General features: G+C 32.5%; 6 protein-coding genes across 9 annotated transcripts; 3 read left to right on the top strand and 3 right to left on the bottom strand.

Annotated features, from left to right (window-relative positions):
* Positions 1-386: 386 nt before the first annotated feature.
* LOC124915586 (calmodulin-binding receptor kinase CaMRLK) lies at positions 387-3,447 on the bottom strand. Its single transcript, XM_047456337.1, has 2 exons — positions 1,795-3,447; positions 387-1,230 (listed from the first exon to the last, which is right to left on the bottom strand). The coding sequence occupies exons 1-2, from the start codon at positions 3,257-3,259 to the stop codon at positions 629-631; spliced, it is 2,067 nt and encodes a 688-aa protein (XP_047312293.1). The 5' UTR covers positions 3,260-3,447; the 3' UTR covers positions 387-628.
* A 5,026-nt stretch (positions 3,448-8,473) lies between these two features.
* Positions 8,474-9,867, top strand: LOC124915226 (CBL-interacting serine/threonine-protein kinase 12-like). The gene has a single exon (XM_047455904.1). The coding sequence runs from the start codon at positions 8,474-8,476 to the stop codon at positions 9,842-9,844; it is 1,371 nt and encodes a 456-aa protein (XP_047311860.1). The 3' UTR covers positions 9,845-9,867.
* A 4,481-nt stretch (positions 9,868-14,348) lies between these two features.
* On the top strand, positions 14,349-15,829 carry LOC124916637 (CBL-interacting serine/threonine-protein kinase 12-like). Its single transcript, XM_047457380.1, has one exon. The coding sequence runs from the start codon at positions 14,414-14,416 to the stop codon at positions 15,749-15,751; it is 1,338 nt and encodes a 445-aa protein (XP_047313336.1). The 5' UTR covers positions 14,349-14,413; the 3' UTR covers positions 15,752-15,829.
* A 55-nt stretch (positions 15,830-15,884) lies between these two features.
* Positions 15,885-19,560, bottom strand: LOC124916636 (protein MALE DISCOVERER 2-like). The gene is made up of 13 exons (XM_047457378.1): positions 19,506-19,560; positions 19,101-19,404; positions 18,857-18,989; positions 18,685-18,756; positions 18,293-18,436; positions 18,093-18,215; positions 17,923-18,018; positions 17,360-17,835; positions 17,103-17,293; positions 16,887-17,019; positions 16,651-16,805; positions 16,388-16,573; positions 15,885-16,311 (listed from the first exon to the last, which is right to left on the bottom strand). Exons 2-13 carry the CDS (start codon positions 19,216-19,218, stop codon positions 16,051-16,053), a joined length of 2,088 nt encoding a protein of 695 aa, XP_047313334.1. The 5' UTR covers positions 19,219-19,404; positions 19,506-19,560; the 3' UTR covers positions 15,885-16,050.
* A 1,202-nt stretch (positions 19,561-20,762) lies between these two features.
* Positions 20,763-22,609, top strand: LOC124916752. Of its 3 annotated transcripts, none has more exons than XM_047457511.1 (3): positions 20,763-20,982; positions 21,635-22,102; positions 22,196-22,609. In XM_047457511.1, exons 2-3 carry the CDS (start codon positions 21,659-21,661, stop codon positions 22,346-22,348), a joined length of 597 nt encoding a protein of 198 aa, XP_047313467.1. In that variant the 5' UTR covers positions 20,763-20,982; positions 21,635-21,658; the 3' UTR covers positions 22,349-22,609. The 3 variants fall into 3 exon arrangements, with proteins under 3 accessions (XP_047313467.1, XP_047313468.1, XP_047313469.1); XM_047457512.1 differs by having other exon boundaries at positions 20,763-20,930; XM_047457513.1 differs by lacking the exon at positions 20,763-20,982 and adding an exon at positions 21,026-21,150.
* Positions 22,556-24,641, bottom strand: LOC124916751. 2 transcript variants are annotated; one of them, XM_047457508.1, is made up of 3 exons: positions 24,569-24,641; positions 22,845-24,417; positions 22,556-22,752 (listed from the first exon to the last, which is right to left on the bottom strand). In XM_047457508.1, the coding sequence occupies exons 2-3, from the start codon at positions 24,399-24,401 to the stop codon at positions 22,714-22,716; spliced, it is 1,596 nt and encodes a 531-aa protein (XP_047313464.1). In that variant the 5' UTR covers positions 24,402-24,417; positions 24,569-24,641; the 3' UTR covers positions 22,556-22,713. The 2 variants fall into 2 exon arrangements, with proteins under 2 accessions (XP_047313464.1, XP_047313465.1); XM_047457509.1 differs by having other exon boundaries at positions 22,845-24,412; positions 24,569-24,606.
* Between the last annotated feature and the right edge of the window lie 1,359 nt (positions 24,642-26,000).

A 26,000-nucleotide genomic window follows, 5' to 3' on the forward strand; every position in this document is an offset into this window, starting at 1 on the left:
TCGACAATACAAAAGTAAGTGAGTTATCGATTAAATCTATTCGTGACACATACGATTAGTCATAATACAACTTTTTGTATGCACATATTATATATTAGAATTTTACCATGAATAACGCTTCATCTAAAAAAACTAAATCTGAATGAATTTTTGACACAAGACATTGGCAAGCCATCAACCATTGACAAATCATGAGTTCAACTAAAATAAATTATGTTTATATACTGTAGTAACTAGGAAGAAAAGAAAATTACTTAATTTTGATACTAAAAGAGACCATATATATATATACACTGTAAAAACTTTTAAAATACATAAATGTTGATGATAAAGTAGGGTAAAATCTTCCAAAGAGAATAAAGCAAAAAAAATAATAATAATAAATAAAGAAAAAGAAAATTCAACTAAACTAAAGAAGAAGATTCCATTCGTAAAGAAAGAAATACTACTACTAATTCATTAAACTTTTTAAGAAGACTCCCTTTTTTTTCTCATTGCTATAGATTGTTCAACCAAACACACACTAATCATCAGTCCCCAATTCCCACCAAGTCTCTGACCGTGTCAAACTCATCCAAACCACTGAGTTGAGTTAACTCAGTCCTGGTCCACACACACGTGACTGAAATTATGGATACTGTATGTCGTTTAGCATACCAACCACTTGTTGCATTGTCGGTCTCTTCTCCGCCGTCTCCGCCGTACACAAATACCCAACCCTAAGAAACTCAACCATCTTACTAACCGAATTCTCTCCTCTTCTCATCAGCCTCGGGTCAACCGCTTTCTCTCCAACTCCTTCCTTCACCATCCTCCTAACCAACCCCACTCTCTCATCCGAACCTGGTTTACCAGTCACCAACTCAACCAACACCGCCCCAAAGCTATACACGTCAGCCTCGGTGGAACCCACATCGTTGAACCCAAAATCCGATATTCGAGGCTCGGAGTTGTCTGCCAGCAGGATGTTCGAAGGAATCAAGTGACCATGGATGACGGGTCGTGACCCGGCATGGTGGAGAAAAGCGAGCCCACGGGCAACTCCGACGGCTATACGGTGGCGCGTCAGCCAGTCCATCTTTTCAGGGGAGTGGAAGTCTGGACCGGCTTTATCCCATGTGTCCATACTCCAATCCTCGACGTCGGGTGGAGGTCCGGCCGGGAGATCGTGAAGCCACCGGCGAAGGTCGCCGTTCGGCATGAACTCGTATAACACTAGCTTCTCCTTTCCTGCATGCATGTTTCAAACAAGGACTCGTTTGGTTAACTACTTTAATTACCCACAGTAAATTAACTAAATGTTTCATGTAGACCCACGATTATACAGTTTATACTACCAACAAACAAACATGCAGTCAGTCAAGTAGATTTCATGTTTTTTGAATTTAAAATCTTAGTGGGAAATGAGTGGCAGAGGACAAAACACGAGATCTGACCACATAAAAACCATAAATGCTGGTTCTGCAATCTCGTATTTAAAAACAATTAACTAATCTCGTAAGATGGCGGGGGCAGTAAGATCCAAATTATCACGAAAACCAATCTCATGCGAGCATTAAAACCTGAATAATAGGACAGTATATCAGAAATCAGAAACTCAGGTCTATCACGTGAAGGCCATTTAATCAAATCATCAACACTCGCCCCTACCCCACTTTCTTTTGTTGCCTAGGATTTATTTGTATTCATCAAGAAATTAAACAAACTATTATCTTAATTACCTTCTTTAATCTGTTTTAGTTATTTTTAAAAGTGGTTTGGCAATTTGGAAAAGAAGATTAGAGTAGACCGCACCTGCAATGCAGTAGCCAGAGATGGGCAGGAGATTGGGGTGTCTGAGCTTTGTGAGCCGTTCAAACATTGCCATGGTCTGGTCTGAATCAACGGCTCTCTTTTGTTCCAGGACCTTGATCGCTACATGGAGATCGCCTGGCAGTACTGCTCTGTACACGGGTCCACATCTTCCCTCCGCCAGCAACGATTCCCTGCTGAATCCCGCCGTTGCAGAGATCAAGTCTCTGAAAGTCAAACTCATCAATGGCTTCTCGAACATCACCACCGCAGCTGAGGACGGTTCTTTGATTTCCGCCACCCAGGAATTTCCCGATTCTGTCTCGAATGAGAACGGCCCTGACTTATCGAACTTGAAAGGAATTTGAATCGGCTGAGAGATCGACCATTTGTTCCTTCTAGCTTTCTCCCGTTTGTACATGCAACATCCGCAGGAAAGTATACCAATGGCGGCGAAGCCAGATGATGCAATTATGATCGCGAGGATTAAAGTCTTCTTCTTTGATCTGGGTTTTTGTTTTCTGGCGCTACTGTGAATGGGTTTTTGAAAATGAGGGGTTTTGTGAGGCGGGAGAGTACTGGAATTACTCTTTAATTGAGGTTTTTGTTTTTCTTGGTTTAAAACTACCGTTCTATTCGGCGGGTTTAAGAGATTTCCAGCAAGACTAAACGAAGAGTTACCGAATTTTCTTTCAAAATCGGGACTTAAGATTCCTGAGAAATTATTGAATGAGATGTTCAAATATTTCAAGGTGGAAATTGGAGGGAAATCATTTGGAAAAGAGCCATTCATTTTGTTATTGGATAAATCCAAGTGTTGGAGCAATTGAAGACCAGAAATGGGTTTAGGGCTCCCTGAAATATTACAATTGGAGACGTCAAGATATTGAAGCTTGGTCAAATTAGAAACCCCAGAAGGCAATTGCCTAAGATCATTATGAGAGAGGTCAATCACTGTCAAGTTAGAAAACATAGAGAATGATGCCAAATTGGTGAACCTGTTGGAGGAAATGTTGATAGTCTGAATTGATGATAAAAATGGAAACTTTTTAGAAATGGGTTGAATACCGATGGTCCCTCCGAACCTATTTTTAGAGAGATTAACATGGAGTAATGTCTGAAGAGACCAGAACCAACCTGGAACAGAGCCTTGAAGAGAATTGTTAGAGATGTCAATGGTTTGAAGATGTGATATGTTTCTGAGGAACCTCCATGAGATAAGTCCGGTGAGGTTTCTGGAGGAGAGATTGAGGGATGTGATTGGAGGATTTGGGCAGCTGAGGTTAACAGTCGACGAAGGAGATGAGGGTGGTCGGAGCCAGGAAGAGTTGAAACCGGAAACAGAGCTGAATGCCTTGGAGAGAAATGCATGGTCGGTGCTGGTGTTACAGGTAAGGGAAGAAGACTGTACTACTAATACTACTGGTGCGAAAAGTAGTGAAATGATGATAATGAAGATCTCCATCATTCTATGAGGTTTTTCAACTTTAACTTCTTCTTCTGGTTGTGCCTGCTAATTCCATGCTATAGTTTGAAAGAGAAAAGAGAGAGAGAGATGCTTTTTAAGTTGAGGGCACTTTTTAAGATTTGTCTGCAATGATGTAGTGGGAAAGAACCTGTTGTGTGTGAGTGCGTGAGAGAGAAAGAAAGAGGAATTTAACTAAGGCTAGTTTGATGCAACTTATTTGTTATTTTTTATATCAAAATTGATTATTATTATTATTATTTTAATACTCTGGTTCCGTTCTTTTTGTAGTGCGCTAATCTCCGCGGGTTAAACATATAGTCCGCCAAATATTTAATCATTTAGTTAGGCACAAAACTTGTAGTCATACGAGTTCGAACCTAAGATTTCAAGAAGTTCGGGTTAGGCCAGAAGAGATGATAAAATTGAGAAAACTCATTATTAGATATTTGTAAAGCTTTATTCTCATACTCATTATTATTATTTTTAAATATTAATATATAAAATGAAAAAATAACAATTAAAGAATCTAACCAGTTAAAAAGCAAAAGTTTACTGAATTTAAAACTATATATAAATTATTTCAATATAAAATTCTAAGTAACCTAATTATTTAAATGTTAGTTAAGTCACAAGAGTTTGATGTTTAAAAATAAAAGGTTATAAGTTCGGTTTTCACTCTTTAACGCCTTAAGTTTTATTGTTGAGGTTTGTGATAACCTTTTTTATTAAAAAGAATACTAAATCGGATAAATGTAAAAACTTATGTAAAATCATAAATTGCAATATTTTGAATGTTAAATTTATTTATTATTAAATTAAGATAAAATGTTATAAGACTTAAGTGAAACATTCATTTTAAGCTGAAGTGTTTTAAGTAAGAAACTATTCATTTATGTCAGGTTGAGTTTCACTTTGATTTTGGTCTGAATAATATATATTAGTGAACCGCTTAATCCTCTCCCAAGTTAAGAGGATTCTAAAAGTTAACCAATCAATTTGTACAATAATTTATTATAAAAATCTTAAATTTAAATTATAATAAGATTAAAAAGTGAATGAAGACTGGCAATATAGACAACAATAAAATTAAAATAAAGTAGAAAGTGACTAGTCTCTGAACAACATGGGGATAAATAGAATTTTATAGACTATAACCAATCCTTCAATTTCATAACAAAACAAAAACATTTAAAAAGTCTGAAAATTAAATTAACAATTTTGAAACTTAATTTCTCCATGATATTTTATATTCTTGCGCCTGGATATATGAATAAATGATTTGTTACATATTTATTGAATTTAAATAATGTTTAAAAATTGGAATGAAAATGTGGACACGAGAAATTGGGGGAATAATCACTTGGGTGGAGTCTAAAGAAATAGTTGACAATTATTTACACCATTTGTCGCCATAGACTGATCTTGAGTGTTGACTAGCCCCATCTCATTATAATTTATATACACAATATAAATAAATAAATTCAAATATTGACATTATTAAAACTTAATATTAAATAAAATATAATAAGTAGTGGGTAGAAATGCTTGCATTCATTTATTTAAAAGAAAAGGAAATAGTTACTTTAATACTATAAATAGGAAAAAGAAAAGGATAAAAAGAGTTATTCAACTTTGACTAAAGTGTAAATTAGAAAACTCTGTGAACATTGGAAATGTATAATAAATATTAAATACACCTTGAGAAACAAGTAGTTCATTAAATAACGTTACCGCAAGTCTCAACTAAAAAACATACATAAGGAATGAAAACATTGAATGTTAAAATTAAAAATGAAAATGATAGAGATTGTTAAATTAAATATGACGATCATTATTCTCACGGACTCTTCTTCACTCTCACATACATACACACACAGAGACATGACATAACATATTTTGTTAAGGAGTTTTGTTCACCTGCCCCTCACGTGTGCCTTTTTTTTTCCTTTTCTTTTTGTGGGTTTTCTTTTATTTTCTATAATAATAATAAAACTTTTGCAAAAGTGTATAAAAAAAAATATATATTAATGTTTAACGGCTTGGAGAAGAGATGCATGTGAAATAATGGAATAGGTTGAATTGGATTGGATTGGGCAGTGATCAGCTTATACCTAATTCCCACAATAGTCCAAACACCAAAATTCCAATGGGAATGACAACTAACATTGCAACCAATTCCATACCTACTACCACTTTCCATTATTCTACTCTATTTATTCTTTTATCTTTAATTCAATTTAAAAGGGATAATGTTATTCATGGTGAAAATAAACTCTGATAAAAAAGAGTTAGAAGGGAATAATATTTGAGTTCACACAAGTGGTCCAATACAATTCCATTTGAATTTGTGTTTAAACAACTAGTAAGAAAATGTTGTTGAATGTATCTACAATTTTAAATAAACTATATATATATATATATATATACTAAGCCAGTTAGACTCATTTACTAATTAAATTGAGTTGAAGTGGGCTTGAAAAATATTATGGTGACTTAAGAGAATAATAGGAAAATTATAAATAAAAATAATAGATAAAAGTAGGTTTTGTCCCATTTTATATAAATTAAATAAAAAATATTGAATTAAATTTTAAAAATTAAGAAGTTATATTACATTTTTAAGGTAAAATAAAAATTAAGGTAAACTTCATCTCATCGAGCCCATGTACTATCCTTCATTTTAGGCCACTTTAGTTACTAAATAATAAAAATATTTAGCAGTAAATGTCAAGACGGTTAAAATCTTGGGTTGACTCTTATAATTTTAAGATTTTATGAAATGTTAACGAGTCTGATTTTAAGTAACTCTTAAATATGTAAACTCTTACGATTTTAAATTTATAATAATAAGATTTTACGAGTTTATAAATAATTTAGATTTTACGATTTTACAAGTTTACTAGTTTATAAATTATTTTGATTTTACGTTTAAAAAATAATTTTATATTTAAAAATTAATACTAAATTTATTATTTATTCAAATAAATTAATTAATATAATTAATTTTGTAAGCATAATTTTTTTTATAGTGTTATTTATTTATTATTAATTTTATATTTAAATATATAAAATTTTAAAATTAGCTAAGTATAAAATACTTAACTATATATATAAATAATAATAATAATATAACTATTATTTTTTCAAATTAAACTTTTACGATTTCAAATAAACTCTAGATTTTACGAGTTTACAAACTCTCAACGATTTTACGTAAATTTTCGATTTTCACCGCTTGATCAATGTTCACTTGGTTTAAATTATTGAACTCAAATAATTTGCATCTAATTAATTAATTAATTAATTAATTAATTAATTAGCAAATGGGTGGAGTATTGGGCCATCACCAAAAGCAAAAAGCTATAACCTTTAAAAGATCTAATTGTTAGCTTGATTAATTTGTTCTCCAATTAGAACAGATTAAGAGCTAGATGGGCTATCACTTACTCTTATGAATTGGTATGGTCATTCGCTTTAGAGGGCCATCATAAGAGAAAAAATATTAAAATAAATCATTAAAATCACTAACTAACCAACTAAGTTAAATTATTTTGCATAGCCCATATCTAACTTTTGGCCCAGACATAACATCCAAATAGGATACAACTACATCATAAGTTGCATCACCCTAAGATAGCATGCATGTTCTTCTGTTTCTTTACAACATTAGTGTTATAAAGCTAGTTTTGAATTAGATTCCCATTGCATATGAGAAAGGACTCTCTATACTCACTATTATGGAATATAATTAAGTATGTCATTAGCCAATATATATAATATAATTTGTCTATTTAAAGCTAATTTTATATATAGGGAGCAAAACTTTTTGGCACACACACATTGAGGAGAAAAAATATATACTTTATTTAGATGCTCCTAACTAAGGCCCTACATATAGTATAAGATTTCATTCTTGAACAATAAAAACATTGTTTTGGCCACTGAAAACTTACATAAAGATTCTAATATCAAGAATTATAATTATACAAGATTGACATTTAATGACGTGTAAATCTTACCATTCATGTAGCTCAAGTCATAAGTCTAATATTCAATTATCACTTAGAACATATTAAGTTAAAAGTAATTTCATTATTTTGAGTATTATTAACTTTATAAATTCAATATATATATAATTAAATTATTAATTACAAATTAAACAAACAAAATTATAGTTACAACTTTTTTTTTTTGTAAGAAATTATTTATTGAATTAAATAATCAATAAAAAAATATAACTGATCATTACTTTAACCATAGAGGATAAAGCAGAGCTATACCTTAATTTAAAAGACCCTTCCAAGTATTGTAAATTTGTAATACATCTATAAATGTTCAATGTTGTTTTCTTAGCCGAACTAAGATTATTATTTATATTTATTTTTCCATATATATGGATAAGATTAGATGACATGTCCTAATTTTCTTAGATTGAATAAAAACAGTATACGTGGCTGCCCATTTCTCATTTAATTGTATTAAACAATTTCATATAATATTAGGTTTATCATTTTATTAGATATAATTCCCTATCTATCCATTATAATTAATTATTATATATAAATTAATTATTGTTTGACATTTTGTGCAGCTGGCCCTGTCGCCTATATGAAGACGTGAAAAATGAATAAACCCCATTGATATCATTCCCCATTCTTCATATCATTAGTACTCATAATTATCTATTTTTAAATTTTCCAATTAAATAATTCAAAAGCACGCTTACATTAAAAAAAATTAAATAAACTATTGTTCAAAGGAGGCTATTTATAATTTCTATTACTAACTTAATCTACCTCTTGAATCCAAATCTACAATGTGCTTACATGATATATCCACTAATTAATGTAGATATATATATGTATTATTGTATAATATTTTATTTGTACATTCACTTCTTTAAAAATTATTTTTATTATTACTACAAAAAAAAATTGATTTTTAAAAATAAATCTTAATATTATTTTTAAGTATATTAAGCTAATCAACATGATTTATCGAATGTTAATATAATTTCATTTTATTGTCAGACTTACGTGTCATCTAATAAGCAGCGAACCGGTCCAATTAACATATAAAGAAAACCGCGTCCTAACTAATTTGAATGGTATTCTTTATTTTTTCAAGTAAATATTTTATTGGGAAAATTTTGCCTTATAAATCTCGCCCACATTACTCCCAATTCCATCTGATCTTAATTACAGGTACCGGAAAATGGCGAACGTCAACTTAGCGACGGCGACGGCAATTAAGACGAAGGAATCGTCAAAAAGCTTGCTTCTTGGCAGATACGAACTGGGCAAACTCCTCGGACATGGAACCTTTGCTAAGGTTTACTATGCCCGCAACGTTAACACGAATGAGAGTGTTGCCATTAAGATAATCGACAAAGACAAGATTTTGAAAGGCGGTCTCACCGCCCATATCAAACGCGAGATCTCAATCCTACGGAAAGTCCGACATCCCAACATCGTCCAATTGTACGAAGTAATGGCGACCAAGACTAAGATTTTCTTCGTTATGGAATACGTTAAAGGCGGCGAGCTTCTAGACAAGATTGCCAAGGGACGATTATCCGGCGATGAAGCTCGCAAATATTTCCAGCAGCTAATCTCCGCCGTCGCCTTCTGCCATAATCGCGGTGTTTACCACCGCGATTTGAAACCAGAGAATATACTTCTGGACGAAAATGGCGATCTTAAAGTCTCAGACTTTGGATTAGGCTGTGTGGCTGACGAGACTCGAAATGATTGTTTGTTTCATACATTTTGTGGGACGCCGGCGTACATTGCGCCGGAGGTTCTCGCCAGAAAAGGGTATGATCCTGCTAAGGCAGATATATGGTCTTGTGGGGTTATTCTCTTCATACTCATGGCTGGCTATTTACCATTTCGTGATGATAATATCATGGGGATGTATAAGAAAATCTTCAAAGGTGATTTTCGATGTCCGAAATGGTTTTCGCCTCGATTGACTCGATTGCTTTCTAGATTTCTAGATACAAACCCACAAACTAGAATCACAATCCCTGAAATTATGACAAGAAAGTGGTTTATCAAGGGTTTCAATCACATTCAATTTTACATTGAGGACGATAAACTGTGTAGTCTGAAAGACGAATCAATTGATGTTGGACTTGGATCAGATTCTGATCAGTCATTATCTGAAAATGAACCAGATTCATTTGAGAGATCAGGGGTTGGAAGCTTTGTAAAGCCGCAGAGCTTGAATGCTTTCGATATTATATCGTTCTCACGTGGATTCGATCTGTCTGGTTTGTTTGAGGAAGGAGGGGAAGAGGGCGATGGATTTAGGTTCTTGACAGGAGCTTCAGTGACAATGATCATAACAAAATTGGAGGAAATTGCTAAAATGGTGAGCCTTAATGTGAGGAAGAAGGAATGCAGAGTTAGTTTGGAAGGATGTAGGCATGGGGCAAAAGGGTCATTGACTATTGTTGCAGAGATATTCGAGTTAACATCTGAATTGAGAGTAGTGGAAGTGAAGAAGAAGGGAGGGGATATGAGAGAATACGAGGATTTGTGTAAAAGACAACTCAAGCCTGTTTTACAGACCCTTGTTTGAGAAGAATATGAATAAATAACCAGATTTATATTGGCAACAATGCCAAGTCAGCGACACCTCAGCGACACCTCAGCGCCATAAAAGCGGACCAATGATACACATCAGGCTTCATATGGAAGCAATTTTTGTGAATGATGAGAAACCACAACAATATTTTTGAATCTTTGTCTTATTGAGTTCAATTTTCAAATGTGATTGAGAAAGATTCAAATATGTAACGAGATATACTATTATTATTATTATTATTGAATGAAACGCGTGGGTTGGTTGAATTGCTTATAGTTCTAATTTTCTTAGATTCCACTTTGATTACACCTCATCATGTTTGGACATGATTATGTGAAATTTTGTCTAGTCTTTTTATTATGAGAAACCAATATTAAACTAGTGACATGTTTTAGAATTGTAATTGGGAGAGTTCTAATTCCAATTCCAATTTATTGTTTATTTGATTAAACTAAGTAATTAGAATTGGTACACTGGAATTAAGTTATATATGATTCATTGATTCCAATTTTCAGTTCATATTTTGATTTGTACATCGATGACAATCTCAAGTTGCGGGTTCACCAATGTACTTGTAAAGAAAATGCACTATAAGAATTTCAAATGAAATTAGCAAACTTTGGTTTAGGTTCGCCAGTTAATTTGGTCTCGATAAATAAGAAAAATACATACAAATTAATATTAGAGTTTATTTTTTAATAAGTTCTGTATTTTGTGACATTATAAAGAATCAGAATATTTTATCTTTTGTGTCTATTTTTAAACTGCCTATTAATACGTCTGAATTATGTCAAGAAATGAACATTTTCAAATAGTTCCAAGTAACTCAAGATCATTATAGATATAGACTCTTCCATGTATGAAGATGTTTGGGTTGTTATCTCTTCATAGATAAAAGAATAACATTAGTTTTAGAGTCTATAAATTTAAATAGCATCTAAAACTTTTAATAGTTCTAATTTTATTTTTTAAAGTAAGGAAGAATTAACCTAACGTTATATCGTCATTAACTCTAATCTTATCTAATGCATTTTTGTAATAAGATGTCTAAACTTAACAGAAGTAATAAGTCAATTGAATTCAATTCTTTTTAACTAGTTTTATTGATTTTTTTTTTTTTTTTTTGTTTTTTCAAATATTATTATTATTATTATTTTATCTTTTTGTTGATTCTTAAAAACAATAGGCTGAACTTAAATTGGGCTTGAGCCCAGCTTAAGATGGATTTCGCCATATTTTACTGATGGTTTGAAGTTTTATTAATTATTACAGGAATTCTTAATAACAAATTCTAAAACAAGTTAGAATCAATTAAAACCCTAATCATAAATCACACACAGCCTTAGTAATTTATAACCGCAATGCATAGTTTATTTTATTTTCTGACATTTTAAATAAAAAATTGATTTAATTGATCGATACAATGTAAATGACAACTTAACTATTAATTTATAATCTCATGTAATATGTAATGAGTACGTATACAAAATATTTAATATTTAATAATTAATTTTATTAGTTCATACTTCATAATTAAAAAAAAGTATAAACAAAGGATTAAAATAAGTGTATTCAAATTTTATTTATTTATTTATTTACCTCACGGTTATAAGTTAAATCATAATTTCAATATTATTGCAGCGGCTGGTTAGGGAACTATATGTTTTTGGTAGCCAAAAGCTAATACTTAGAAAGTAAAAAAATAAAAAAATAAAAAAAAAATTGTATGGTTTTGAAAGATGTAGGCTACACTTTAAATGAGAAGGTATTAGTAAATAAGGGTTTGTTAAGTAATTAATTTTATAATATGTTTGTCATTACTTTAACATTTATTTATTGTGTGTCTCATCTATTTTGTTATGTTTATTATAGATATCAATGCAATGATGAAAAATGAAAACATATTACAGAAATAACAATATACATGTCATGTTTCATAACATTTTTATATTAGATATAAATCAACATTAGAATGAAATATCTAAAAAAAAAAAGTTGTTTTTAAATACGTTTACTCATATAGATCCAGTTTCAAATTGATATATATTATAAAAAAAAATATACATTTAAAAAAATAATCTTGTATTTAACTAGATGTATTATAAATTGTACACAAATTATAAATGCTGAATATATATGTATATTTTTATTAAAAATTCAATCTTGCCGATAAAGAACATTAAAGACAATTATATATAATTGTTAATGACTTTTATTTATCATAAAAGAGCAATGACACTGCATTTAACCACGACTAACTAACGACATGATCCATGTGGTTGTGTGCTTGAAAGTTGTTTATGTTTATAGTTACGACGGCGACAACAGATGTGTGGAAAAAACTTTAAGTCCGAATGACTTCTCTATCTTTTTTTAACAAATTGAAAAAAATTCTTAATAATTATATTAACAATAAAAAATAAATAAAATCTAGTAATTTTAAATGAAATATTGATCAGAATAGTTAAAAATATATATATATTTTTTTTCTGGGTCAAATTAATGAATTGAGTTCTAGCCACAAGATTGCAGACGTCCGAAAATTAATTTTCATAGTTATGTGATGGACAATTTAAAAAGAAACAAATAGAAGAGTTTTTGAAAATAAAAGTTATGAATACGAACGTCTTAAAAAATTTATGTTACACGTGTTCGTCTCCATCAAAAAAAAGTGGGGCTTATACGAGATAAAAAAAATTCGATCTTATTGACATTTAAAATCATTACGTTATTTTCTTATTTCTTATTTGTCTTTTCCCTTGTTTTTTAAGGTTTGAACGCATATTACGTTTTTTTAATAAAGTTAATATTTTATAAAAAAATTTATCACAATTCACTATTACACCAATATCAAAATAATGTAATCAGTAACTACATGTTTAATAGATAATTTTATTATAATTCGATAAGCATTATTTGTATAACATTCAGTTAGTGAAGTTGTTCAAACTTGTTTGAACACTCGTTTATAATAAATACACTTGAATGATTTATTTTCGAGTTTTTTTAAGTAAGTGTTTAATATTTTTGTTCTTGCCTTATAGTATTTATGTTGTTTTAAGAAGTTAGGTAGTTTTAATACAAATAAATTATTTTAAAAAATACAAACAAATTAATTCAATATAAGATTAATATTATTATATTTGATTCTTGTCAATGTATATGGATAAGATTATAAATATATGACTTATCCTACTTGGATAAAATGTACAACAAGTATATGTTGGTGCCCATTTCCTCATTTAATTCAATTAAAAAATATCATATGATATTGTATTTATTGGCTATAATTCCCTACCTTAATATTGCATATATAAATAATCTGGGTTGACATTTTAGCCAGCCTGTAACCTACGCCTATATCAAATTAAGACGTGAAAATGCATAAACCCAAACGAACGAAAACTCATTCTTCATATCATTCCTAATTATCTATTATTAATATTATTTTAATTCTAATATGGATAGATCCCACGCGTACTAAAAATATTAATTATGAGTATTTTCAAATAAATAAAACAAGTGCTGTCTGTCACACAGTCAAAATGACGGTTGTCAACTTGCCTTTTGGATGCTCATTAGTTAAGTGAATCAACCTGATCATATATTAATAATACAATGTGCTTACATGATCATTCAGATTTATAATGTGGCTATTATTTTTTATATTACAATAAATCTGATATTAATACTATTCTAAGATGAAATACAGATAACTGAATGTATCTTATAAAAATAAACATTAATACGAATATATATATATATATATATATATATATATATATATATATATATATATATATATATATATATAATTAAAAAAAAATGAAAATCAGTCTGATTGATATTAAGCTAAAAATAAACATTATCATTAATTAAATATGAAATTATCTGATTGTTATTGATTTTCATTAAAATATTGTCAGATTTACGTGTAATCTAATAAGCAGCGAACGTATCCAACAAACAGGTACAGGTAGGATATGAACCCGGTCCATTCAATGAAACTATTTTTTATTTTGTTTAGACCTCCTAACTAATTTGGATAAATGTCAAATATTTTAGATTAATTAATTGATTTAATTATTTTAATTTTAAGAAGATATATATAACTTAGAAAGTGTTATTTATCTGTAAAGTAAAATTGATTTAACATATGAATGTGATTGAAATAAATATAATTTTTTAAGATAAAAAAGTGGACAAAAAATAGATAAAGTTAATGAGAAAGTGTTTTTTTTAAACTAAATATCAAATTATAAGGTCTTAATTAATAAATAAAATGAAATTAATTAATTAGAAATAGAAATAGAAAGGTCGGCCATTATAACTTAAAAGAGAGTTAAAGGGAGAAAGAAAGTAATATTAAAATGATTTAAAACCCGAGATCCACGTTTCCGTTTGAATTCTGTTCAAACCCGCCGCTACCTTTATTATTATAAATTTACCTTCATTATTCTCTTCTCATTCTCCTCCTCTTCCCCTTCTCCTTTACTTCATTCTTCTAGCGGCCGGAAAAATTCTGCACCGCCGCACCGCCGCCGTCTGTATTTGTTCTCAGCCATGACGTCGACGAAGAGGAAGGAATCGTCAAAAAGCTTGCTTCTTGGCAGATACGAACTGGGTAAGCTCCTCGGACATGGAACCTTTGCTAAGGTCTACTATGCCCGCAATGTCAACACCAATCAGAGCGTTGCTATTAAGATTATCGACAAAGCAATGATCTTGAAGGGCGGCCTTAACGCTCATATCAAACGCGAGATCGCGATGCTCCGCAAAGTTCGCCATCCCAACATCGTTCAGTTGTACGAGGTCATGGCGACCAGGACTAAGATCTTTTTCGTAATGGAATACGTTACAGGCGGTGAACTTCAAAATAAGCTTTCCAATGGCCGACTGCCCAGCGATCTCGCTCGCAAGTATTTCCAGCAGCTAATCTCCGCCGTCGCTTTCTGCCACAGTCGCGGTGTCTATCACCGCGATCTTAAGCCAGAGAATATACTTATCGACGAGAATGGCGATCTTAAAATCTCAGATTTTGGACTCGGTTGCCTCGCCGACGAGAATCGGAAGGACAGTTTGTTCCACACTTTTTGTGGGACGCCGGCGTACATCGCGCCGGAGGTTCTTACCAGAAAAGGGTATGACCCAGCTAAGGCAGATATATGGTCTTGTGGGGTTATCCTCTTCGTACTCATGGCTGGTTACTTACCATTCCACGATGACAACATCATGGAGATGTATAAGAAAATTTATAGAGGTGTATTTCAATGTCCAGAATGGTTCTCGCCTAGATTGACGCGATTACTTGCTGGATTACTTGATAGAAACCCGGAAACAAGAATGAAAATCCCTGAAATTATGACCAAAAAGTGGTTTCAGAAGGATTTCAATCGTGTAGAATTCTACATTGAGGACGATAAACTTTGCAGTGTAAAAGACGAATTAGTTGAATTTGAATCAAATTCAGAAACAAAACTTGAGAATAAGTGGATTGGAAGCTTGGGAAAGCCTCTAATCTTGAACGCCTTCGATATCATATCATTCTCAAGTGGATTTGATCTGTCTGGTTTGTTTGAGGAAGGACGAGAAGAGGGTGATGGATTTAGGTTCGTGACAGGCGCTCCAGTCCCAAAGATCATATCCAAATTAGAAGAAATTGCTAAAGTGGTGAGCTTTACAGTGAGGAAAAAGGATTACAGACTTAGTTTGGAGGGATCTAGGAATGGGCCAAAAGAGCCATTAACGATTGGCGCAGAGATATTCGAGCTAACCCCCAAATTGAGAGTGGTGGAAGTGAAGAAGAAGGGAGGGGATAAGATTGAATACGAGGAGTTCTGTAACAGACAACTCAAGCCTGCTTTACAGATCCTTATTGCAGAAGAAGACTCTGTCTGTTGAATCATGTTCTAGATTAGATTTTTTGTATTTTTTTGTTCGGATCATGATCCAGATTAAGTTTGACATATATATATTTTTTTCTGGATCATTTTCAAATGCATATATATTACATACCATATAATATATAATACTACAAGGCAAAATTGAATGATATATTTTTATTATAGATGAAAAATAGATTGTGTAAGAAATCCAAATAGAATGAAATGAATGAATAAAACAGAGGAGAGGCAGCACTGATCGTGCCATGGGTTGTTGTTAAATTTCTTAGTTTTGCAATGAAACTGAAAGAGAGAACCTCAAGTTGATTCTGCGGATAATATCTCGAGTTCAGCCCACCAGAGCGGTGAAGTCCTAGGAGTGGCCTGCTCCGGCGTTATGGGAATAACTTCACTCAGTTTGAGGGTGATCTCCTTCATAGTCGGCCTCTTCTTTGGTTCCTGCTGCAGACATTCTCTGATAACCTCCCCTATCACTTCCGCTTCCTTGTCCTTAAACGACTTCAACTCCGTGTCAATCACAGTGCTCGTGCTTTGATTCCCGCCACCAAATTCCATAGCCTGTTTTTTTTTTCAAAAAAACAGGTCAGGCATGATGATTCAAGCTATTAAAAATACTGCTCTTAAAAGGACTTACCCAGTTCGAAATTGAATTCTGTCCCTCGGAATAAGGAACTTTTCCAGAGATGATCTCGAGCAAAGTCAATCCAAAGCTGAGAACGTTCGCCTCTGGATCAACACTGCCTGATTGCAGATCATGATGGCTGGAGTCATCTTCGTTACCTGAATTGGGTGAAGCTTGATGGAAACATCTTTCTAAAATCTGATAACAACCAAAAAAGATGTTGAAAACCGCATACATACAAACAACAACAAAAAAACAGAACAGAACAAGCTCACTTTAGCGGCATAGTCATCCGTTAACAGTATAGATTTTGTGCTAAGATAGGAGAGAGTCACGGGAGGTTTCAAATCATGCATATGTTGTAGACAATACGACATTCCCATTATGACCCTTATCCTCGCATTCCAGTCGAGTTGTTCTACTTCCTTGACTGAAGAACAATAAGTCATCGAAAAGTTTATAATTGATCTAGCCAAACACAGACAGTCTAATCATTAAATAAATGAATTACCATGCAGATGTTCGTATAAGTGCCCGTTTGGTGCATACTCAAACACCATCATTCTAGTAAAAGGTTCTTCTTCTTCACAGTAGCCGATCAGATTCACAAAATTCTTGTGATTAACTCGAGTTAGCACCTCGATCTGGACAAAATACATAAGAAAAATAAATTAGGCTCAAGTAAGAGCACCATAGGAAATGAGGGGTTGGTTAAAATATGGTCAACCTTTTTCCTGTAGGCACGTTGAGAGCGTCTTGACCATTCTTTGACGGAGATTATTGTAGTTGAAATTACAGCAATTTCAACCCCACTAGACAACGTTCCTTTATATACATTGAAAGTTTCGTTAGTTGAGACAACATTGCTAAAATCCTCGCATGCATCTACAAGCTCTCCCCTATTGAGTTTTGGCACTCCTGCATTTGTTACAATTCAGATTTTTTCATCTTCAAAACCGGGACACATGTAAAAGTAATTATTACCCGTAACAAAAGCTTTCTGTAATTGTCCACTCAATCCATTTTTCCATGGAACTAAAGCAGGCACTGCCTTGTTCCTACACAAGCAGAATATCACCAATGCAATGAGAAGCAGTATGCCAACGGCTGAACCTGCAATGATGAATCTCCATCCGATGTATTCAGTGAATCTCTCCATAGTCGAATTATTGTCTTCTGGTGCATCAGCAGGAGAAGGAGCAAGATCAAGAACTGGAGAAGAAAGTCCACCCTTTGCACTTGGTACAGAATAATAGGATCCACTGCTGTGGCTGATTGGAACAGTTAAGATCTGCTTAGGTAAACCGCCATTGACTGGTGCAGCCGCAATGTTAGACAGCTCCGAAAGTCGTCTACGAAGTGCAACACTACTAACTTGTATATTTTGATTTATTACCAAACCAACAATGTTATTGTCACAGCAATTGTATTCTAGCATGTCAGAGGCATATCTACCAATCCTGAACAAATATAATAATTTTTGTAATAAGAACTATTTAAATATTTCATCTTTTCAAATAAAGATGAAAAAGCTTGTGGCATCTTACGCTCGAAGCAAATTGGAGTAATTTATAAGTGTGTGTTTGAGGGGAATTATGAAAGATCCAACTTTCTTCAGTTGTTTCAAGCTGCTCTGCCAGATGCTGCATAAAATAGTGTATAAAGTAGATGCCTGGCATGTTATTAAGGAATATTATAAAGAGAAATAATATCTTACCAATGGCGAAGCTTTCTGTGTGTACAAGATGTAAGGTTTTTAGGGAATTCTAAATCGGAAATCGAGTTGAGTTCTTGAATCTCCCTCAGAACATCTTCTTCAAATTTATTGTCACGGATCAACCTTGACCAAAAGGAATGAGAAAAACTCATAGCCAACTATTTAAATCAGTTATTACCAACAAAGGCAGCCCAACTTACAAGTGTTTCAAAGACATCAAGTTTCTTAATTCTGTAGGAATAGTTCCAGTCAAGTTGTTCTCTCTTAAATCCAACATTTCCAACATTGTCAATTTTCCAATTTCTCTTGGAATGGTCCCATAAAATTGGTTTTTGCGGAGAATCCTGTAAACAAAATGAAAACAAAGTTTACAACCTAGATCATAGCCCACTATTTCAATTATCACCCACCCTATGGAGGCTAATGTAGATCATGTAATCCTGAGATTTACAGAAGAAGTGTATGTACACACATTGAATAGCCAAGAAACAGACCCATCTTTACAAAGTAATGCAGAATTCTAGTCAATTTTTAAGATGGCTATTACATAGAAAGTTGTCTGGTTATGAATTTGAATAGTAAAACTACTCACAAAGATCTAAGGTGGGGGAGTTCACCAAGATGCGAAGATATTATGCCTTTGAAAGAGCATTCTCGAAGATCCCTGCCCATAAATTGAAGAACAATTGTTGTTTGAATAATCTACTAAAACAACAATTTGTTAATGTCTGTATTTTGAATGAAAAGAAAAAGGGGATGCCTACAGCTTTTCCACTCTAGTATTGAAACATTGAACTCCTGACCACTTGCATGGTTCATCATCAGTAGCATCCCAATTCGTGAAAACACCAAGAGGATCATACTCAACTCCAGCTCGGAATCCTAATAATGCCAATCCTGAATTCAGAATGACAATGCCAGCCAGGCAGCCAGCCAGCCTCAGGATATAAAAAAAAATAAAAAATAAAATGTGTTAACTGGGGTGGGGGTTTGAAGAGAGAAATATACCTTCGGAATTGAGAGAGAAGCATCCTTGAATTTCTAAGAGAAGAATCAGTATAGTACAATACGATGAACGGAGTCCTCCTCTACCGTCCCATCTGACCTCCATTTCTCCATAAACCATATGTAGAAGAAAAAACGCAACGCAACGAAGGATAAGAAGCGATAAAAATTACCTAAATCGAACGTGTGTGGAGGAAGGAAAGCACCTGAAGATGATAATTAAATGATGATGATGATGATCAGGAGGAAGAAGAAGAACAAGAGGGATAAGGACGACGATGGGCATTACGTAGATTCGTCGCCTAGGCTGATAATCAATTGAAAAAACGACAGAGAATTAAACGAAGAACAAGAACAACAACGTAATCCCAAAAACAAAGAAAAAAAAATTGTAGTTTTGTGAATTACCCGTTTTCAGGGGTCTGTCTCTGTTATTTTTCTTCTTTCTTATTCTCTATCTACATACCATTTGTATTTTCTATATAATTATATGTTCTTATATATATATTAATTTCAATTCTAAAATTAAGTAAAATTTATTGTCAAGAGCAAAAAATATCACGTTTTTCACAATTAAGAATTATGCATCTAAACAAATTTATGTATTTTTTTAAATGCAACATTCTTATTATGACTAGAGACAAATTGAAATAATTTTTTTTTTTGTTTTTTTTTTCTTAGGATTTTTTTGGGAGTGAGTTATTTAAAAATCAAGAAAGAAAAAATATAATATTGAGTGATGATTTTGAAAAAGTAATGATGTTTTTGATAAAAATATTGATATATATAAATAAAATATAATAATTTAAAATATAGAGTATTTTAATATTTTGATTAATGAATTAAGTAATGTGATCGATGAAAGATGAGTGAAATAGTGTTCGATTTGGTTCGCGTTGTTTTAATAACCCGAACCGAACAAGTCCTTATTGTCTTTTTTTCCCTAAAAAACAAATTTGAGAGAAATTGATATGTCAATTTTTTTTAATGATTTTTTTAGTATCGGAGTGTGCCTTGTTTTTCTTTTCATCACTCGAATTTGAGTTAATGTTGCGTTTTGTTTGGTACGACATCCTATCTAGTCAGATCGGTTTTTTTGTTTCGGATTTTTTTAGTCTGAATAATACTCTCAATCGTTGATAGGTTATTTGTTATTCATATACTCCGATTGTAATTGTAATAATTTTTCGAGTCTGTGTTCATTCTCTTTCTTAGTAGCAAAGGAGACAAAACAATAGATCTAGAGTTATTTTTATTTTTCAAATAAAAATTACTCGATTTGATTTTCCCCTCAGTTAAAAATAATTTTAACTACAGTTTAAAATGTTTGATATATATTTTTCGACACCGTTTCATGATTTGTTCGATTTGTTCGACTTACTCTATTAGAATAATCATCATGGACGAATCCTAAAATAAATTGTTGGATAATTTTGAATGAAAATTTTATTTTTATAAATTATTTATGCAATTTAATATATAGATATTTTTAATTTAATAAGAATCAATCTTTTATAAAATAAATAATAATAATAATAAGAGATTATTAAGGCAAACTTATCAAATTAAAGTATTCAAAAATTATATTATTATTTGTAGTTTTTTTTTTCTGTATTTTAATTATCTATTTATTTTCATTAGGCAAATTTATCAAATTTAATAACCTGGAAACGAGGGTGTGATATTCTTCCTCCGGTTCGTTCTTCTTCTGCGCGTGGCTCTTCTTCTTCTTCTTCTTCTTCTCTTGTTAGGTGAATCGGATTTACGCAGTGGTGAGAGTGACCGATTCCTCGTGAAAGTAGCTGTTTATCGACTCATTTACCTAAGCTAAAGGTTCTCCAGAGAAATAGTGTGTTATTTTGCCCTAATTGTCTCCCAAACGGAAGTTAGTATCGCACTCTCTCTCTGATTCTAAACATGCTTATGCTTAATTCCACGATTCAGAATACCTTAATGTTTGAGTTGTGGCAATGACATAAACCTTTTCTTTGAAAACCCTAGCTAAGTTAATTACCCTGCATTGGCGCTAGCCTGTGTTAGTTTCAATCAAGAGGTGATATAATCTTTACTTTCTTCTTGTGTGTGTTGCTTGTTTTGATACTCAATTCCAGGTAACCTAGCAAAGTTGTTTCATTTGTACCAATCTTTGTCAGCAGATGAAGGTTTATTTGTCTCTTGTATTGCTTGTTTTGATATATTAAGGATCCTTTGGATGATGATGATTACTTTTCTTACTGCGTCTGCATTCATCGTTACACGCAAACTTAATGAATTTCATTTCAAAGACTATTTATCTCCTTAAATGAAAGGTGGATGTTGAAATAAGGAGGTTTGTCTCAAGAATGTCACAATTTTTACTATGATCTCTACTTTGTTCAAATGTCACTCAATCCTTTTATCTGTATTATGTGCATAGCTTGATTGATTTGGAACTGGGCAATATTATGTTTGATTAACCCACAACTGCTATAATCTGCTGACAAAGATTGGTACAAATGAATCTGAAACAGCCTTTGTTTTCTTAATTGGTTGCACAGGAGGCTCAAAACTGCTACTTTGAAATGACGACATCTGAAAATGCTTACGGCGTATTTCTGGAAAAGGTCAAACGAACTGTTTACATTGACAACCTTTCGCCCCAAGTGACTGAAGCTGTCCTGAAAGCTTCTCTAAATCAATTTGGAGATGTCGAAAATGTTGAGTTCATCCCCAACTACACATTCCCAAGCGAACTACCTCGATGTGCATTGGTAGAGATGAAAACCTCAAGGCAGGCTCAGAAAATCATGGGAGATCTCTCCGATTTCCCTTTCTTGATATCTGGGATGCCAAGGCCAGTTCGTGTACGCAAGGCTGAGGTAGAGATGTTCGATGATCGTCCGGAGAAGCCAGGAAGTAAGGTAGAATGTAGTTGGTTAACTCCAGAAGACCCCAATTTTCAAGTGGCTATAAAGCTCAAGAAGCTTTCAAAACAACATGTCGCCGAGACAGCTTTCTTACTAAAGGTAGTAAGTAAACCAAAGATGCTATGTTTTCGCCCTTACTTTGTTAAAAACAAAACAATAAATTGACGTTTCTTCCAAAAATGTATTTTTCAGCATCAACTTGAAGAGGAGAAGAAGCTGGCAAGCCAGCAATGGGAGACACTGAAGGCAAACTATAAGAAGTTTGAGATGATTGACAGCGTGATAAATGACGGAACTTCACGCCTGCTATCAGAAAGATACAATATCCAGCCTTTTGGATGTTAAGATATCGAGCCTATCGGATGTTAAGGGCAATCGCTAGTATTTTTTTAATGCATAGATATTTTTAAGATTGATGGCATCCCATATCTGAATTATGGTTTGTCATTTGCATGTGCTTGTAAAGATAACAAAACTATAATGTTTTTGAAACGGAATCGAGAGTTTATTCTATTCTCTCGAGTAAACAAACACGACCCCCAGTTAGGCCGTCATAATTATTCAACATGAACAAATTCTAATATATTTTGGACATCATCAAAGTTAGATAATGAGTGACAAAATACACACACTTACAAAAGTACCTATAAGAATCAAAATGAAGAAAATTTAATTTCTAAAAGAATCTCTGTTGCTTCTTCCTCTAAGTTCTAAGCTTTGGAGTGTTGAGAAATGCGAGGAATCAACTCCTGTAATCAGTCAATATGAAACAACTATTAATAACAGCTATAGACAAATAATTTTTTTAAGTTAAATTGAGAAAACAAATGATCAACTTTACCTCGGAATAGCGGACATGATCACGGTGTTTGTTGGAGGTTTTGACAATGGTTTCCCAATTGGGACTGCTGGTTGACAATCTACCGTTCTGTTTTTTTGTATGGTGCTGAAAGGGGCTCTTCAATGAAATGGAAGGAATCGCCCGCCAAAGCCAAGATTCAGATGGCGATTTTGGTAATGGAGGTGTCAATGGCGAACAATTCATTATAGTCTCGTCTTGCAAAACTTCTTTTGACGACGATTTCCGACCTTCATCATGATCAACTTTCCCACCCGAAGAACCTAATTGGTTCTGGCTTTTCCCATTATCGTCGTTTCCAACTGCAACTGCAACTGAATCTTTAATGTTTATGTTATAATCTTGACCAAACATTTCTTCTTCAATTTCATCTGTGGGGTAACACACATTGCTCTTTTTCTTCTTCTCCAATTCATGCGATGAGCGCATCATCGAGAGAGAGTGGTGGTCTAAGCCATACATTTTCTCAAACGAGGAGGGAGTTGTTGTTGATGTTTTACGAACAATCTTAGGCACGCCACGAAACATTGATTGATTTCTCAACAATTCACCAGAGAAACTCATTCTATTTCCAGATGCTGGCAGTTTAGAACCAAGAGGATTATTCAACCGAGGCAAAGGTCCACTGTATGAGCTTCTAGACATCCTGCTAACAACTTCTTTAGCGGGAGCTGGAGAAGAAGAAGTAGGTACATGTTTCTTCTTCGATTTCATGCCCGAGGATGGATTCAACAGGCATAGAGAATTCCTCAAACAAAACTTAGCGAATAAGCCGCGAATTTTGGCTGGCTTCTTGATGGCATCAACACAATCATCCCCATCCTCATCCTCATCATCCTCATCCTCTTCAACAGTTTCTGAATCTTTCACTTGTTGATTTTGTTTGATTAGAGATATTCTTTCTTCATCAATCTTGTTCTGTTGGTCGAGTGAATGCTTTTGAGAAACGTATTGAGGGGGAGCATCGATAACCATAGCCTTTGCAGCCGGTAAGAATCTTCTCATCATGAAATCCCGAGTTTGTGAATCAGTTAAAGAAGTCTTGGTTGATCGAACAAATCTACAATCAAACGAAAGAGACTCTGTTTGTGACAATGTCTCGAGTGCATCACAGTAAATATCTTGAATCGATTCATTCTCCATCTCCAACGCAGATAAATCATATGAAAGAGACGCCGATACTTGAGATTTCAATAATCTCCTTTCTTCGAACAATTCTCCCGATCTTCTAATTCTCCCCGGCGGTAGTCTTGGCGGCGTACACCTCCAAGACTCAACAGGACATTCAGATTTGGCATATGGTTCTTCTTTAGGCCTTCCCGGAATCTGCTCCCATAGAAATGGAACTGCGGCTGGTTTGGAAAATTGCGTTAAATCACTTTCAGGTGTGTACAAATTCGATAGAGAACTTTGCCCTGTACTGCTCCGAGGATTTGAAGATGATTTCCGTTCATCTGATGATGATGACGATGACAGCTTCGAAGGTAACCGCCTTACTGATAACAATGGCATATCTAAATTCAATTGTTTTTTCGCCATTGCCAATCGCGCTGAACTGCCGCATAACAAAAGAACAAGATCAAGAAAACGAAATATTGTTTAAAAAACGACAAACACAAGAACTAGAAACAACGTAACAATCGAAAGAATCCAAACAATTATGCAATGTAATTAGAAACAAACAAACAATATGAGAATTCACTAACCTAAGTGAAGAAAAAGCTTCCGTTTATGAAAATGGCGGAAACAGAGAAGAAGATGGCGATGGGCGCTTGTTGTACTTTCTTGAAGAGAGACTTTTTGTCTTAAATAATATAAATATCCAGTTCGTTTTTTATTTCATAAATTTATTATAAATTATTTAATCTGAAAGTCAATTTTGGTTCACATGTTTTCAAAAAAATTGTGTAAATCATATTCATTAATAAATTTTTAATATGGAAAGATTTTTTTCTTATTTCGATTTGAGTATTAATGTTACAAAATTAATATAATTACCAAACATAGGTCAACTGGTTTTGGGAATTATTAATTTTGAAATTTAAATAATTTAATGTTTTATTAACCGTTGTTATGTCTTAAAATACAAATATTATAAAAGTGTTTTAATAATTTAATTCAAATAAAATTAATTTAAATAACTTTAAGTCAAACCAACCCTTGTTTTTCAATTTAATTTAAATTAAGTCAACTAAGATAAACATAATGTTTATTTTAATTACACTTAAAAAAATGATTTCAAACATATTTTACACTAATAATTGAATATAAATAATATTTAAATTTAAAGGACTGCAATTTTTTATGTTATCAAACAAATCTCTAATTAATTATATTTTTCATTGACTCCGGTCCGGCCCATAAAATACGTTAAATAATTTAATCACATTATTTTTTATTTTATTTAAAATAAACAAAAGTTAAACATGCTGAAGATGAGAGAGAGCGGACGGGTCACGGATATACCGTTGGAAAATGACGGTTAATATCAACCGTCATAAATTCGTTTTGGCCCCACATAACCGCCTAATTATTCAATTGGACATTTACAGTTTTTACACGACAAAATAATTACCGGTGGTTAAGCGTGAAAACTAACAGCTTCTTTGTTGTAGATTATTTGTAATTATTTGTATAATATTGTTAAATAGGGTCCGGTTAGGTATAGTTTTTTTTAAAAAAAACTGGACCACTTTCAAATTATTTATTCTCTTAATTATATAATTAATTCACTCAATTAATTAACTAAAATATTTTTTATTTTTATTTTTTAAAATATTAATACCTAAATTCTTTTATCCAACAAAAACACTTTAAAAAAAATCCTAGGTGTGTGCCTTTATATTCTTATTATATTTAAATTATTTATCTAAATATACCATATTTAATAGTTGCATTTGTTTTGAGAATTCTCTAGTCAATTAATATTGAAAAGAGATAATTGATAAATTTATTAGGTGGAGACCGGTAGAAGTTAATTAACCAATTAGAAAGAAAAAAACATTTATGTTAGCTACTTGGAATCAGTCAACAAAAAGTGAGTAAAGATTAAGTTAGTTATGATTTTTTGATTTATGATTATGTTCCTGATGGTTTGGTTTGGTTTGGTTTATGATTGAGTTTTTTTTAAGTTTTTTT

Source organism: Impatiens glandulifera, chromosome 9 (genome assembly GCF_907164915.1).
Source record: "Impatiens glandulifera chromosome 9, dImpGla2.1, whole genome shotgun sequence".
NCBI classification, from domain to species: Eukaryota; Viridiplantae; Streptophyta; class Magnoliopsida; order Ericales; family Balsaminaceae; genus Impatiens; species Impatiens glandulifera.

What these genes read in the sequence shown, in the direction of transcription:
- LOC124915586 (XM_047456337.1), bottom strand. Translation starts at nt 3,259, where the DNA reads ATGATGGAGATCTTCATTATCATCATTTCACTACTTTTCGCACCAGTA. An exon ending in CTCTGGCTACTGCATTGCAG is followed by an intron (nt 1,231 to 1,794) that starts GTGCGGTCTACT and finishes ACATGCATGCAG; the next exon opens with GAAAGGAGAAGCTAGTGTTA.
- LOC124915226 (XM_047455904.1), top strand. Translation starts at nt 8,474, where the DNA reads ATGGCGAACGTCAACTTAGCGACGGCGACGGCAATTAAGACGAAGGAA.
- LOC124916637 (XM_047457380.1), top strand. Translation starts at nt 14,414, where the DNA reads ATGACGTCGACGAAGAGGAAGGAATCGTCAAAAAGCTTGCTTCTTGGC.
- LOC124916636 (XM_047457378.1), bottom strand. Translation starts at nt 19,218, where the DNA reads ATGGTTTATGGAGAAATGGAGGTCAGATGGGACGGTAGAGGAGGACTC. An exon ending in CACAGAAAGCTTCGCCATTG is followed by an intron (nt 18,019 to 18,092) that starts GTAAGATATTAT and finishes TATTTTATGCAG; the next exon opens with CATCTGGCAGAGCAGCTTGA. An exon ending in TACTCCAATTTGCTTCGAGC is followed by an intron (nt 17,836 to 17,922) that starts GTAAGATGCCAC and finishes ATATTTGTTCAG; the next exon opens with GATTGGTAGATATGCCTCTG.
- LOC124916752 (XM_047457511.1), top strand. Translation starts at nt 21,659, where the DNA reads ATGACGACATCTGAAAATGCTTACGGCGTATTTCTGGAAAAGGTCAAA. An exon ending in AGACAGCTTTCTTACTAAAG is followed by an intron (nt 22,103 to 22,195) that starts GTAGTAAGTAAA and finishes TGTATTTTTCAG; the next exon opens with CATCAACTTGAAGAGGAGAA.
- LOC124916751 (XM_047457508.1), bottom strand. Translation starts at nt 24,401, where the DNA reads ATGGCGAAAAAACAATTGAATTTAGATATGCCATTGTTATCAGTAAGG. An exon ending in ATCATGTCCGCTATTCCGAG is followed by an intron (nt 22,753 to 22,844) that starts GTAAAGTTGATC and finishes GACTGATTACAG; the next exon opens with GAGTTGATTCCTCGCATTTC.